This window comes from Cottoperca gobio, chromosome 19, assembly GCF_900634415.1.
Source record: "Cottoperca gobio chromosome 19, fCotGob3.1, whole genome shotgun sequence".
Classification (NCBI taxonomy): Eukaryota; Metazoa; Chordata; class Actinopteri; order Perciformes; family Bovichtidae; genus Cottoperca; species Cottoperca gobio.
In genome coordinates, this window is record NC_041373.1 from 20,467,115 (window position 1) to 20,484,426 (window position 17,312).

General features: G+C 44.8%; 1 protein-coding gene across 1 annotated transcript in view; it reads left to right on the forward strand.

The window, feature by feature from the left end:
• LOC115024424 (glutamate receptor ionotropic, delta-1-like) overlaps window positions 1-17,312 on the forward strand; it is a 198,116-nt gene that overhangs the window by 138,307 nt on the left and 42,497 nt on the right. Inside the window, exon 6 of the mRNA XM_029455944.1 lies at window positions 4,148-4,267. Within this exon, the coding sequence (XP_029311804.1) occupies window positions 4,148-4,267 (120 nt within the window). The remainder of the gene's footprint in view (window positions 1-4,147; window positions 4,268-17,312) is intronic.

Below are 17,312 nucleotides of genomic sequence, written 5' to 3' on the forward strand. Positions count from 1 at the left end.
CAATTAATCAGACCTTCTGTAAGAGCTTCAGAACGCCTGAAAATACGACTGTTTGTGAAACATTATTAGAGGTGGAAGAAGTATTCAGATCTTTAATTAAGTGAAATTCCTACATTCAAAGTCTTACTGCAGTAAAACTGCAAAAAATATCACCTGTACTTAAAAGTAAAAGTGCTCATTATCCAGAATCAAAACAAACACAAAGACAAACAACACAACGAAAAGAAGCTAAACAACCATAAAGTGCGGGTGTGTTTCTCGTATGTAGAGGGAATGTGATTTACTTCTGCACGTCTGCGCCCAGCGGGTGCTTCAAGGACTCTTTGAATTTACCTTTGCAACCATAAAAACACATTTCACCACTGTGTCAGAAAGTAGTTTATGCAGTCTCAATTTGGCAGAAGCTGTTTTCCTGCACAACATCACCACGTCGTATATAGAGAGAAGATATGTTTGAATAGATGTGTGTACATCGAGTCCGCAGCCTGAATGTAGAGGAGACACCACACTCATGATGCAAAGCTTTTTAGATGTTTGCCCATCTGTGTGGTGAAACTCGTTGTCTACCAGCAGCTACTAATGAATTAATGTCACAGACTAGTTATTTATGCATCAGGCTGGTCAGTCTCTTCACATACAAGCCTGTAAAGAAGGTGCAGATCTGCTCTCTACTGTCTGAGGAGCAACATAAGGACATAAGGACTATGTTAGTGGTTAATGTTAGCTAACAGTTTAGTTAAATGGCTAAGGCAGTTTGGCTCATTTTAGCTAACGGTTCATGTTAGCTCACGGCTCATGTTAGCTAACAGGTTTAGTTAAACGACTAAGACAGTTTGGTTGATGTTAGCTAACGGTTAATGTTCACTAATAATTGCTAACGGTTCATGTTTGCTAACGGTTCATGTTAGCTAACGGATCAGTTAAACGACTAAGACAGTTTGGTTCATGTTAGCTAACGGATCAGTTAAACGACTAAGACAGTTTGGTTCATGCTAGCTAACGGTTCAGTTAAACGACTAAGACAGTTTGGTTCATGTTAGCTAACGGTTCAGTTAAACGGCTGAGACAGTTTGGTTCATGTTAGCTAACGGTTAATGTTCACTAATGGCTCATGTTTGCTAACGGTTCATGTTAGCTAACGGATCAGTTAAACGACTAAGACAGTTTGGTTCATGCTAGCTAACGGGACTAAGGCAGTTTGGTTCATGCTAGCTAATGGATCAGTTAAATGACTAAGACAGTTTGGTTCATGTTAGCTAACGGTTCAGTTAAACGACTAAGACAGTTTGGTTCATGTTAGCTAACGGTTAATGTTCACTAATGGCTCATGTTTGCTAACGGTTCATGTTTGCTAACGGTTCATGTTAGCTCACGGCTCATGTTAGCTAACGGTTTAGTTAAACGACTAAGACAGTTTGGTTGATGTTAGCTAACGGTTAATGTTCACTAATGGCTCATGTTTGCTAACGGTTCATGTTTGCTAACGGTTCATGTTAGCTAACGGATCAGTTAAACGACTAAGACAGTTTGGTTCATGCTAGCTAACGGGACTAAGACAGTTTGGTTCATGCTAGCTAACGGTTCAAATAAACGACTAAGACAGTTTGGTTCATGTTAGCTAACGGTTCAGTTAAACGGCTGAGACAGTTTGGTTCATGTTAGCTAACGGTTAATGTTCACTAATGGCTCATGTTTGCTAACGGTTCATGTTAGCTAACGGATCAGTTAAACGACTAAGACAGTTTGGTTCATGCTAGCTAACGGGACTAAGGCAGTTTGGTTCATGCTAGCTAATGGATCAGTTAAATGACTAAGACAGTTTGGTTCATGTTAGCTAACGGTTCAGTTAAACGACTAAGACAGTTTGGTTCATGTTAGCTCCCAGTTGAATGAGTTTTTTGCCTACAGTGAATAAAAGCTTTCCAGTAAATGTTTATATCTGGAAGTAAAGGAAAATAGCTCCATCTGTTTGACACTTCCTGACTAATAATAAAATGTCTTTTACATTATTTGTATGTTGTAATACTACAACTACATTTCTAGTTCTATGCATTTAACACTCCATTTGTAGGTTGATGAAATAGAAACATTGTTCTGTTCTTTAAAACATGCAGCATTTTATTTTATTGCTAAATGATTTGTCATTTAATTTTTGCCTCCGTGTCTGTAACTTTATCTTTTATTGCGGCTCTCATGACCTTGTCTCTTTTGAATTGGACATACTCTAGCTCAGAAAACACTGCCCGCGGTACAAACAGCCACAAGGTGCTACAGTTATATTTCTGTATTGTTGGGAGACAGATGGAGGACTGGAAGCATTGCTGACTTTGTAGCAAGCGGCTCGCCAACCAAAACAAACATTATCAAACATTATTTTCCTCCAGGTGACGATGACTGCGACCTTTGTGGCTGACAGAAGAACATTTAGCTCGCTGGCCTGCAGTGATGGGAGTCTTCAGTCTTGCTTTACATGAAAGTCATGAAACGACATTTCATCCGTGGCCTTTCAGTGAAACTGAAATTCAGCTCTTTCAGTCTGGCTGATATTTAACATGACACGTCATACATCTCACGCTGTACGAGCAGCTGATCAACAAGACATCTCTAATCATGCATTAATAAAGCTGAGCATTGATTAATAAACTTATGATTCATTTAATAATCTCTTTTGGTCCTTTTTCTTTATTGGACTGGTGGTTTCCATGGGGATTTCTGTCCCTCGCGGTTATCAATCTAGCACCAATATCACACAGCTTAGCAGCTCGCGCAGCTTCACAGGACGCAGCTTGATATTAAAGGTGCAGGAAAGGGCGGCAGCATTACATTTCAAAGGTCACAACAGCAAAACGCTCCACAATAAGTCCTCTGCAGTGATGACGCTGTTTGTCTTTGTCTCCACGCTGGCTTTCAGGGCTTTAGGGAAACAGTTTAAAGCTACGTACGTGTTTAAAGGAGGTCAGTTGTGCACAGTTGCATATAAAGATGAAGCTACATTAATGTAATTAGTGTTCCAGCGGTGGATTCAGACTCATGTGATCCAAACATTTCCAATAAAAACATAATAAACATGTTTTATCTCAGGGCTTCCCGGTTATGGTGATCAATATTGAGACCACGATTATTCATTGATTTTACCCACAACATATTTGAATCAAACAAAGCTCTGTTTTTACTTTCATATTAAGTCAAATGTCACATCCGTATAAATCTTTATTCACAGAAATATGAATAACATTTTTACCTGAAATTAAATGAACAGACCTGTAACTTTCATGTTGAGCTACAATCTTGCTAATGTTAACATCTTGCATTAAAATAAGGTTGTTGAATTCAGAGCATTAATATCTTGTTCTGCAGCAGCAACATCAGGAACCTTTCTCACAGGCTGCGAAACATCTGCATTTCATTTGATATGATATAACATTTTCAGTTTCAGTATTGCAGTTGACCTGTATTAACGGTCTAACAGAAGCATTTATACAACCACAGTAACAAATAATATATGTTTCCTTTTTTTACGGTGATTACATCATAAAATATGACGACAAACATTCAGAGCTTCGTTCGAAAACCTAAATAAAAGCTTTAAATGTAAAAGTAAGAATGTCTTTTGTTCCTCTCTTCACCTGTACCCCCCTCCTGTATTCCTCTTTTTGCCCCCCTTTAATATGTCCTCCCTCTAACTGTCTCCTTGCCTCTCTCTGTCACCTCATTATATTTTATCTGCATGAACATTAAAGTTAACAATGCTACCAAGGCTTCTTTTACAACGGGTACAAGATAAAATATAGTTTAATAAAGTAGCCGTTAATTTCTGCTCTTTCCTTTAGTGCTGCAGCGTGCGCGGCCTCCACACGAACAACTAAATGTGTCCGAAACAACACGTGTGAAGGTTTCTGACGTCTGTCACATGACGTCATCTGTGCTTTCCAACATGCTACTAATGACTGTAGAGAAACATGAGCGGTGACACACTTTATTGATCCATCTCAAAGCTTTGTGTGCAATAACAAGTGGATGAGTCGAATAAAAGTGAGAGGTCAAGATACAGGAGACTCTGATCATCTTTATTATCGTCTTAATTAAAGTTGAAAAGTTTGCAGAGAGAAAGTAAACGTGTCCTCTCTCTGTGTCTCTCGCCCCGCAGGGCAACATCACAGGTCTGACAGGTACGATGGACTTTAAGGACGGCGGCATCAACTCTCACGTCCAGTTTGAGATCCTCGGCTCCAGCTTCAGCGAGACCTTCGGCAAGGACATCAAGAGGGTGAGTTCACAGTTTCACTTCAGCCAAAGAACCGGAACGGGATGGTGCAAAGGCGACATCGCCTACATGTGTCAAAACTGAAGCGATGCAGCCGGATAGTCACACTTAACATTTTGTGACCATTATTCAGTCTGACGTTGGCCTTTTTCTGGGGGAGGAGGATCACATTGTGCCTGCAACCTTAGAGAGATCGTTGAGATTGAGGATCTTGAAAACTTTCCACAAGCTTCCAAAGAAGAAGCAGCTTTTAGCATACTGTGGGAGTGGAGGCTAATGTCTGCTAACTAGTTGCTCCTGTCATATTTACACCTTTTTAAATGAGGATATATTCAGACATTTGGACCAAAATTGAGCCGTTTCTATGCAAATCAGCCTCATTGCAAAACATACTCACACAGTTACAGTGAAGTGAGTGTCTTTAGAGAGTTGGTGGGAACGGATGCAAATGTTAAAACATGCCGTCCTCTTTTACGCTGTGCGTTTAAGAACACCAAACTGACAGACTGAGATATTAAATCCTAAACAGTTTCTCTCTGCACCTCGTCGCTCTGAACCTTTCAGTTTCCCTTTTCTCTCTGCAAAGTTTCTGCATCTAGACTTTGTTACACACACAAATGCAATCAGCTGCAAAACTTTAGAGGTTTGTCTGCGCTGTGATATCATGTGCACACAACATCACATCACAACATCAAAACACCACGACACCACGACATCACAACATCAAAACACCACGACACCACGACACCACGACTTCACAACATCAAAACACCACGACACCACGACACCACAACATCACAACATCAAAACACCATGACACCACGACATCACGGCATCACAACATCACAACATCAAAACACCACGACATCACAACATCACAACATCAAAACACCACGACATCACAACATCAAAACACCACGACATCACAACATCACAACATCACAACATCACGACATCACATCACGACATCACTACATTACGACATCACATCATCACGACATTACAACATCACGACATTACAACATCACGACATCACATCACAACATCACGACATCACGACATAACGACATCACGACATCACAACCTTACGACATCACATCACAACATCACGACATCACAACACCACGAAATCACGACATTATGACATTACAACATCACATCACAACATCACAACATCACATCACAACATCACGACATCACGACATCACGACATCACGACATTACATCACAACATCACGACATCACGACATTACATCACAACCTTACGACATTACGACATCACAACATCAGACATCACAACACCACGAAATCACGACATTATGACATTACAACACCACATCATCACGACATCACGGCATCACAACATCACAACATCAAAACACCACGACACCACGACATCACGGCATCACAACATCACAACATCACATCACAACATCACGACATCATGACATTACGACATCGCATCACAACATCACGACATAACGACATCACGACATCACGACATCACGACATCACAACCTTACGACATCACATCACAACATCACGACATCACAACACCACGAAATCACGACATTATGACATTACGACATCACATCACAACATCACGACATCACGACATTACATCACAACATCACGACATAACGACACCATGGCATTATGACAGTACAACATCACATCACAACATCACGACATCACAACATTACATCACAACATCACGACATTACGACATCACATCACGAAATCACGACATTATGACATTACGACACCACATCATCACGACACCATGACATCACGGCATCACAACATCATAACATCAAAACACCACGACACCACGACATCACGGCATCACAACATCACAACATCAAAACACCACGACACCACGGCATCACGGCATCACAACATCACAACATCAAAACACCACGACACCAAGGCATCACGACATTACAACATCACAACATCAAAACACCACGACACCACGTCACCACGACACCATGGCATCACAACATCACAACATCAAAACACCACGACACCACGTCACCACGACACCACGGCATCACAACATCACAACATCACAACATCAAAACACCACGACACCACGACATCACGGCATCACAACATCACGACACCACGACACCACGGCATCACGGCATCACAACATCAAAACACCACGACACCACGACATCACAACATCACAACATCACGACATGACATCACAACATCACGACATCACTACATTACGACATCACATCATCACGACACCACAACACCACGACATTACAACATCACGACATCACGACATCACACATCACAGACATCACGACATCACGACATTACGACATCGCATCACAACACCACGACACCATGGCATTACGACAGTACGACATCACATCACAACATCACGACATCACAACATTACATCACAACATCACGACATAACGACGTTACGACACCACGACATCACGACATTACATCACAACATCACGACATAATGACATCACGACACCACGACATCACAACCTTACAACATTACGACATCACATCACAACATCACGACATAACGACACCATGGCATTACGACAGTACAACATCACATCACAACATCACGACATCACGACATCACGACATCACGACATCACGACATTACATCACAACATCACGACATCACGACATTACATCACAACATCACGACATAACGACACCACGACATCACAACCTTACGACATTACGACATCACATCACGACATAACGACACCATGGCATTACGACAGTACAACATCACATCACAACATCACGACATCACGACATCACAACATCACAACATCACGACATTACATCACAACATCACGACATCACGACATTACATCACAACCTTACGACATTACGAAATCACATCACAACATCACGACATCACAACACCACGAAATCACGACATTATGACATTACGACACCACATCATCACGACACCACGACATCAAGGCATCACAACATCACAACATCAAAACATCAAAACACCACGACACCAAGGCATCACGACATCACAACACCACGAAATCACGACATTATGACATTACGACATCACATCACAACATAACAACATCACGACATCACGACATCACGACATTACATCACAACATCACGACATAACGACACCATGGCATTACGACAGTACAACATCACATCACGACATCACGACATTACAGCACAACATCACGACATCACGACATAACGACATCACGACACCACGACACCACGACATCACAACCTTACGACATTACGACATCACATCACAACATCACGACATCACAACACCACGAAATCACGACATTATGACATTACGACATCACATCACAACATCACGACATCACGACATTACGACATCACAACATCACATCACGACATTACGACATCAGTAACTGTGGTTTTGTGTTTTTGTTCCCAACAACAAACTTGAATTATCCAGGAGACTCTTGTGTTTCTTTGTTGATGAACATCGAAGAGAGAACTTGTTGTTGTAAACCCTCATTGCATTCTGGGAGATGGAGGAAGACACAAGCTGAGAGTTTACAGTCGGATACTTAATCTAACGTACAACACATGTCGTTAGCAACATGACTGCCGTTAGCCGTTAGCCAAACTGTCCAAAGAAACAACCGTAAGAATCCTACAGAAGTATAAATGAAGCACTTCTGGTATTTGTAATAAGTAGGCTGCATCTGTTACTGACAGTTTAGAGCAGGGGTTGGGAACCTTTTTGTCTGGGAGAGCCATAAAAGCCAAATATTTTTTTATGTATTTCCTTGAGAGCCATATATTTAATAGATTTGAATGCAACTTTATGCGTGCATTTTTTAAGAATAACACGTCTCCGAGTACTAATAGCAGTATCAGTGTTTCATTGAACACGTGCTCTTTTATTAAATAAACTAAACACTTACGTTATTTATCTCATTTATGTGCACGTTTCAGTGTTTACTGCACGGGTGTCAAACTCAAGGCAATTATATCCGCGAGAAAATATCATATGTCTGTCACCCCCCCCCCCCCCCCCCCGGTCTACTGGTTGCTTTGTGCAGTTTCTCCTCTGCTCGGTTTCGCGACATTGCGTTATCGAAAGAGCCATAGGTTCCCGACCCCTGGTTTAGAGGAAAGAATGTTTTTTTACATTGCCTCTGAGAGAAATGTTCTCTGTATGTCTTTTATTGTGAAAGGGAAACGCCTCTGACTTGCAAAGCGATAATGTGTGGAACCAAAGGTGCCATTACTCCACAGACATTAACAATCAACATGTGCTTCATAGTGATAAGTTAAAACAATTATTTTGTAAGCGTGCAGCAGCAACACGTCTCACGAGGCAGAGTTCACGGTGAACAAACATCATTTATACAACACATTACGTTAACCTTGATGAACAGCGGCTCCGTGGAGCTCTGCGAACACTCGCCAGTAAAACAATCAATATTTAACGGGATGAAGGAGACTTTAATGAACTCTGAAGACTTTCAAGTAATTTTCCTGAAAATGTACGTGCGAGTATCTTACAGGCGATTAATCAATACAGAGCTGCAGCAATGACAATAAACAATATGAATGTTTGAATGCGCACCTTCACCTCCGCGCTGAGGTGCTGCAGGTGTTTATTCATCTTTTATTATTGGCTTCTGTATCAACCTCTGTGAGCTGCACAGATTCATCTCTTTATCATCTTTCATTTATTTTAATTATTACATGCTGTGGAATAATTATATGTCCAACACTTATATAACATCGTTCTACACAAGTTCAAAGGCAGAATATAGATAGCGCCAGTTTAAAGATGATGTTTATGTTGTGAGATCAAGAAAAGGAAAGGAAAGGAAAGAAAAGGAAAGGAAAGGAAAGGAAAGGAAAGAAAAGGAAAGGAAAGGAAAGAAAAGAAAAAAAAGGAAAGGAAAGAAAAGAAAAGAAAAAAAGGAAAGAAAAGGAAAGCCCTCCCCTTAACTTCCCGGCCCTTCAAAAGAAAGAAAGAAAAGAAAAAAAGTCAATGTCCCGGAAGTCCAAATCCCAGCCCACAATGAAAGGACCTCCAAGAAAAGAAACCCAGTCAATGAAAGGAAATCCCGAAAGGAAGCCCTGAAAAGGAAAGAAAAGGAACCGAACGAAAGTAAAGGAAAGGAACGAAAGTACCTGAAAGAAAGAAGTTCCCTCCCCTTCCCTCTCCCTCCCTTCCCTCCCCTCCCTCCCACGTCCCTGCCCTCCCCTTCCCTTCCCTTCCCTCCCCCCCCCTCCCTTCCCTTCCCCCCCACGGTCCCTTCACTCCCCTTCCCTTCCCTCCCTTCCTCCCCTTCCCTTCCCTCCCCTTCCCTGTCCCTCCCCTTCCCTTCCCTCCCCTTCCTCCCCTTCCCTCCCTCCCGTCCCTCCCCCTCTCTCCCTTCCCCTCCCTCCCCTTCCCTCCCCTTCCCCTTCCCTCCCCTTCCCTTCCCTCCCCCCCCCCTTCCCTTCCCTTCCCCTCCCTCCCCTCCCCCCCTTCCCTTCCCTTCCCGGTCATTCCCTTCCCTCCCCGTCCCTTCCCTTCCCTTCCCTCCCCGTCCCTTCCCTCCCCCCCCGTCCCTCCTTTCCCTTCCCCTTCCCTTCCCCCCTTCCCCTCCCCTTCCCTTCCCTTCCCTTCCCTTCCCTCCCCTTCCCTCCCCTTCCCTTCCCCTTCCCCTCCCCCCCCTTCCCTTCCCTCCTTCCCTTCCCTTCCCTCCCTTCCCTCCCCTTCCCTCCCCCCCGCCCCTCCCCTCCCCTCCCCCCCCTTCCCGGCCTTCCCTTCCCTTCCCCTTCCCTCCCCCTCCCTCACCTTCCCTTCCCCCTCCCTCCCCTTCCCTTCCCTCCTTTCCTGCCCCTCCCTTCCCTTCCCTCCCCCCTCCCCTTCCCTTCCTCCCCTTCACTCCCCTCCCCTCCCCCTCCCTCCCCTTCCCTTCCTTCCCTCCCCTTCCCATTCCCTCCCTTCCCTCCCCTTCCCCTATCCCTTCCCTTCCCGTCCCTCCCTTCCCTTCCCTTCCCTCCCCTTCCCTTCACTCCCCTTCCCTCGTCCCTCCCCTTCCCTGCCCTCCCTTCCCTTCCCCTTCCCTTCCCTTCCTTCCCTTCCTCCTTCCTCTCCCCCTCAATAATCACAAGAAGGTATTAACTGTGGAAACAACACGGACGCTACAAAGAAGTATTTTATAACTATTTATAACAAATTAGGTTATTTTACATATACATTTTATTTTATATGCATACATTAATAAAATAATAAGTAAATAGGAATGTAAATAAACAGGTAAATTAATACAAATATAAATAAAGAAGCAAAATATAAATAATTATCGATTAAGAGACGCCTTCTTCATTTCTGGGACATTTCATGTTATATTTACTTATTTATAGAATTATTTATTTATTTGTTTATAATTGGCGGCTTCTGTTTATTCTCTAAAGCCACTAAAATATGACTTTAGCTTTCTTATTATCAGGATTAATGATAATAACTAACTTTACAAACTAATCTACGTTTCTGGACACGTTTCAACTTAATATCACGAACGACTTGACAGCAGAACGCTACGTGCAGGACGTGCAGGACGTGCAGGAACGTGCAGGATGTGCAGGACGTGCAGGAATGTGCGTGCAGGACTTGCAGGAACGTGCAGGACTTGCAGGAACGTGCAGGACGTGCAGGACGTGCAGGAACGTGCAGGAACGTGCAGGACGTGCAGGAACGTGCGTGCAGGACTTGCAGGAACGTGCAGGACGTGCAGGACGTGCAGGAACGTGCAGGACGTGCAGGAACGTGCAGGACGTGCAGGAACGTGCAGGAACTTGCAGGACGTGCAGGACGTGCAGGAACGTGCAGGACGTGCAGGAACGTGCAGGAACGTGCAGTACGTGCAGGAACGTGCAGGAACGTGCAGGAACGTGCAGGAACGTACAGGATGTGCAGGAACGTGCAGAAACGTGCAGGACGTGCAGGAACGTGCAGGAACGTGCAGTACGTGCAGGAACGTGCAGGAACGTGCAGGAACGCGTAGTAGCTCCAGTGGGTTCAGTCATGAGTTACGGGGAGTTGTGCAGACAATGTTAACGTTGTCTGAACTCTGAGTGTCTGCAGGATTAACGTGAAGCTTTATCTCTCGCCGACTCATTTCTTTAAGCAGTCGACATGTTTGTCGGAAGGTCGATCGCACTCGGGGAAAGTTTGATGTAGTTTCTGATGTGCAGGTACATGTGAGATGCCAGCTCCTCTTATCACACACACACACACACACACACACACACACACACACACACACTCACTCCATTCATTCCCCTATAGTGTTTGGTGTTATCTCCATCTCCCTGTGCTGTCCACCACACTTCTCCTCTCTGCTCCCCGAGGCCCCCCCCCCCCACATCAGACCTGATGGAGATTGAAATGTCATTCCCTATTTCCCCTGTAGACTTGTGCTCCTTCAGAACTCCCCCGTATGTTCTTCCATCTGTCCTCACTCTTCTTCTGAATCCTCCCACCAAATAAACTCTTTTTCTGTCCTCTCGTCAGAAGACATTTTAAGAGTTTTAATCAGACGCAGGACGACCGCTGCGACGACGGCACACAGTCTGTCCCGCTCCACATGTAACTGCACTGGTTTCCAAGCGTTGGTCTTAGGCCTCTCCGGGTCCTGCAGGGGGTTGGAGCAGGTCACTCTGCCAAATGAGGAACATTAAGAACTGTTTAATTCAGATTATAAACAATTGAGAACATTAGTCTTTTGATATAATCGAGGAGACTCAGACCTGCAGCCGGGGGGGAGTGGACGAAGCTTAACGAGGGGGGGTCATTAAATAACTGAGATCAGAGACGTGTTTTAAACTTTATACCAAAGTGCCAGTTATCTTTATATCTTACACTATACACACTCCTCATCATGTGACTTGTTGTTTAAACTCTCTCCTCTCCGAGCCCTGCAGCGAAGAGCTCGTCTAGCAGGAGCCTGAGAAGCCTATATCGCCGAGCTCGAAGCGCAGAACGAGCCGAGCGAGAAGCGCGAAGGCGAAGAAGCCGCGAGCCCGAGGAAGAGCGACGAGAGATCGAGCGAGAGGAAGAGAGAGAGCAGCGCGCAGCGCCTCGAGAAGAGCGAGAGCGAGAGAGGAGAGAGAGCGCGAGAGGCGAGAAGCCAAGCTGGAGAAGAGCGGAGCGAGAGAGATGCGAGAGGAGCGAGAGGAGAGAGAGGGGAGGAAGAGAGAGAAAGAGCCCGAGAGCGAGGACGCAGAGAGTAGACGAGAGAGAGAAGCGCCGAGGAAGCAGAGAGCAGCGCTTCGGAGAGAGAGAGAGAGATGAGCCAGAGGAAGAAGCGAGACGCGCGAGTAGCAAGAGAGTAGAGAAGAGTCGAGAAGAGTAACGAAGCCAGCGGAGAGAGCGCGAGAATGAAGAGGGGGCGAGCGAGAGCGCAGCGCGCGAGAAGAGGAAGAGGAGGAGAGGAGGGAAGGAGCGGGAGAGAAGAAGAGCGAGGCAGAGCAGGAGAACAAGAAAGAGAGGAGAAGAAGAGGAAGAGAGAGGAGCGAGAGCGCGAGAGCGCGAGCGAGAAGAAGCAGAAGAAGACGACGATTAAGCGAGCAGCGCGCGGATAGCGAAGAGGCCGGCCGACGAAAGGTACGAGCAGAGCGAGCGAGAGAGAGAGAGAACGAGCGAAGAAGAAGAGAAGGTTCTCTCTCTCTCTCTCTCTCTCTCTCTCTCTCTCTCTCTCTCTCTCTCCGCCTCTCGCTATCTCTCCTCTCTCTCTCTCTCTCCCTCCTCTCTCTCCCTCCTCTCTCTCCCCTCCCTCGTCACTCTCCCCCTCACCAGAGCTAAATGTCGAGTCAGAAGTCTCTCTGTTATTTGTCTATAGTTGGAGCTGCTTTGTTTTTAAGAAATGAGAGAATGTTGTTATATATATATATATATATATATATATATAACCTCTGAACGACTCCAGATTATTATATATATATATATAACCTCTGAACGACTCCAGATTATTATATATATATATGGAGTCGTTAACAATAATTTGTGCCTTTGAAAAGTCGAAGCTCATTTGTATGAATAACATGAAGAAGACAGATTCTTCTTTTCTTCCATCACACGTGGGCGGTGATGAACGACTGCTGAGCTCTGGGACGTCCCGTAAATAGACTCCAGATTAGTCATCACGACGCGACTGCAGATGAAGAGGAGGGAAACAAATGTTATGTTTGCGTGACGAGGGGCAGACGACACCATCCCCTCGTCCTGGACGTGAGACGATGTTACTGCATCTCAAAGAAACCTGTCGCATTATATGGAGGAGCAATAAATGCAGCTCTGGATGGAGAAGAGCCACAAACATTTCACTGTCACAGAGATGAAGTGATGAACAAGAGTGTGACCTCTTTATTTACCTACGTGTGTCCGAACACGTGATCACACGTCATGATGATGACGTCATTAAACACCAACTGTGACCGTTAACGATACAACAATGTCGACGAGGATAACATGAAGAGTTGGTCGGCACCAGTTTGATAACGTTCCCGGAAAATAAAATAAATAAAAATGAAGGCGTCTGATTCAAATGTAGTTTAAAAAGATTATTATAGACATAAAATAAATATATATCAAATATTTATAAATATATTTATTTAACCTTCAGGATCACAGCAGCAGAAGTTAGAGAACAGAAAAATAATATATTATAATATGTTTATGTTTATTTTGGACTAAATTAAAACTAAATAAAACAGAGAAACAGAGATTTATACTACATCTTAATGACCTTTTTATATTTCTGTGGATATTAAATCCTGAACCCTAAACCTAACCCTCAGAGGAGACGAGAGAGAAACATTAAATAATTAGAATCTGCTTGTTGATGTTTCACTTTGGACCAAGTCGAAAGCGTTTGTCAGAAAACAAAAGAAATCATTGAAAGTTGTTTTTCACACATATAAAGATGTAACTCTTGTCCTCCGCCGCACCGACCTGCCGTGGGCGTGTGGGGTGGGTGTGTGGTGTTGTATGTGTGGGTGTGTGTGTGGGTGTGGTGGTGGGTGTGTGTGTGTGTGTGTATGGGTGTGTGTGTGGGGTGTGTGTGGGGTGTGGGTGTGGGGGATGTGTGTAGGTGTGTGTTGTGTGTGGGTGGGTGTGGGGGGTGTGTGTGTGTGTGGGTGTGTGTGTGTGTGATGTGTGGTGGTGTGTATGTGTGTGGGTGTGTGTGTCTGTGTGAGGTGTGTGTGGTGTGGGTGTGGGTGTATGTGTGTGTGTGTGGTGTGGGGGGTGTGTGTCTGTGTCTGGGGGTGGTGTGTCTGTCGTGTGTGTATGGGGGTGTTGGTGTGTGTGTGTGTGTGTGATGTGTGGGTGGGTGTGTGTGTCTGTGTGGTGGGTGTGTGTGGTGTAGGTGTGTGTTAGTATGGTGTGAGGGTGTGTGTGTGTGTGTGTGTGGTGTGTCTGTGTGTGTGTTGTATGTGGGTATGTGTGTGTATGGGGTGTATGTGTGTGGTCTGTGTGTGTGTGTGTATGTGTGTGTGTGAGTGTGTGTGTGTGGGTAATGTGTGGTGGGTGGGTAGGTGTGTGGGTGTGTGTGTGTGAGGGTGTGGGGGTGTGTGTGAGTGTGGGGTGTGTGTGTATGTTGGGTGTGTGTGATGTGTGGGTATGGGTGTGTGTGTAGTGTGTATGGGGGTGTCTGTGTGTATGTGTGGGTGTATGTGTTAGTGTGTGTGTATTGTGTTGTGTGTGAGTTGTGTGTGGTGTGTGTGATGTGGTCTGTGTGTTGTGTGTGTGTGTTGTGACGTGTGTGTGTGTGTATGTGTGTGTTGTGTGTGTGTTATGTGTGTGTGTGTGTGTGTGTGTGTGTGTGTGTGTGATGTGTGTGTGTGTGTGTGTGTATGTGTGTGTGTGTGTGTGTGTTTGTGTGTGTGTGTGAGTGTGTGTGTGTGTGATGTGTGTGTGTGTGTGTGTGTGTGTTGTGTGTGTAGTGTGTGTGTGTGTGTAGGTGTGTGTGTTGTGTTGTGTGTGTATGTGTGTGTATGTGTTATGTGTGCTGTATGTGTGTATTGTTGTGGTGGTGTGTTGTGTGTGTGTGTCTCTGTGAGGTGTTTGTGAGTGTGTGTGATGTGTCTGTGTGTTGTTTGTCTTGTGTGATGTGATATGGTGATGTGTGTGATTATGTGATGTGGTGTTTGTGTGTGTTCGTGTAAGTGTGTGATGTTTGTGTAGTGTGTAGTGGGGGTGGGGTGTTGTGCTGTGTGTATGTTTACGTGTGTGTGTGTGTGATTGGTGTAGGGTGTGTGTGGTGTGGTAGGTGTGGGTGTGGGTGTGTGTGGGTGTGTGGTAGTGTGTGTGTGTGTGGGTGTAGTGTGCTGGTAGTGTGTCTTGTGTGACGTGGCGTGTGGTGGTGTCTGTGTGTTGTGTGGTGATATGGTATGGTTGTAGTGTGTGATGGGGGTAGGTGATGTATGTGGTAGTGCTGTATGTGTGTGAGGTGTGTATGTGTATGTGTGTATGTGTCATGTGTGTAGGTGGTTGTGTGTGTGTGTGTGTAGGTGTGTGGGGTGTTGTAGTGTGTATGTGTGGATGTGGTGTGTGTGTGTGTATGTGTGTGGTGTGTGGGGTGTGTATGTGTGTGTGTCGTGTGTATGTGTGTATGTGTGTGTTAGATATGATGTGAGTGTGTGTTGTGCTGTGTGGGTTGTGTTGAGTGTGTGTATGTGTGTGTGTGTAGTGTGTGTAGTGTGTGTATGTGTGTATGTGTGTGTGTATGTGTGGGTGTGTTGTTATGTGTGTGTTGAGTGGTTGTAGTATGTGTGTGTGGTGTATGTGTGGGTAGTGTGTGTGAGTGTGTGTGTGTGTGTATGTGTGGTGTGGTGCTGTATGTGTGTGTGTGTGTTGTGTGTGTGTGTGTGTGGTGTGTGTGTGTGTGTGTGTGTGTGTGTGTGTGTGTGTGTGTGGTGTGTGTGTGGTGTGTGTGTGTGTGTTGTGTGTGTGTGTGTGTGTGTGTGTGTGTGTGTGTGTGTGTGTGTGTGTGTCTGTGTGTGTGTTGTGTGTGTGTTGTTGTTGTGTGTGGTGTGTGTGTGTGTGTGTGTGTGTTGTGTGTGTGTGTGTGTGTGTGTGTCGTGTGTGTTGTGTGTCTGTGTGTGTGTGTGTGTGTGTTGTGTGTGTGTGTCTGGTGTGATGTGTGTGTGTGTGTCGGTGTTGTGTGTGTGTCTGTGTGTGTGTGTCTGTGTGTGTGTGTTGTGTGTGTTGTGTGTGTGTGTGTGCTGTGTGTGTGTGTGTGTGTGTCTGTGTGTGTTGTGTCTGTGTGTGTGTTGTCTGTGTGTGTGTGTGTGTGGCTGTGTGTGTGTGTGTGTGTGTGTGTGTGTGGTCTGTGTGTGTGTGTCTGTGTGTGTCTGTGTGTGTGTGTGCTGTGTGTGTGCTGTGTGTGTGTGTGTGTGTGTGTGTCTGTGTGTGTCTGTGTGTGTGTGTGTCTGTGTGTGTGATTGATCACAAAATGGAGAACTTCATTATTAAAACCTTGAATAATGTATAAAATAATCTACTATGTTCTGAACACTGAAACTTGCATAATGTTAATGATTAAAGTGATTAATATTTATTACAGAATGTTTGAAATCATATCAGACTGCAGCTGCGACGATCCGCAGAAACTTAATCAACGTCTTTAAATTCTCATTTCAGACTCAAATGTGCAGATTTGCTGCTTTTCTCTGTTTTACATGAAATTAAAGTGACAGAACAAAACATTTAAAGACAAACTGTGAGGAACGTTTCACTGTTCTCTGTCGAGGCCTGCAGCTCTACATCACACTGACAGATGTGAAGTCAGCAGCTCTACATCGCACTGACAGGTGTGAAGTCAGCAGCTCTACATCACACTGACAGGTGTGAAGTCAGCAGCTCTACAGCACACTGACAGATGTGGAGTCAGCAGCTCTACATCACACTGACAGATGTGAAGTCAGCAGCTCTACAGCACACTGACAGATGTGAAGTCAGCAGCTCTACATCACACTGACAGATGTGAAGTCAGCAGCTCTACAGCACACTGACAGATGTGAA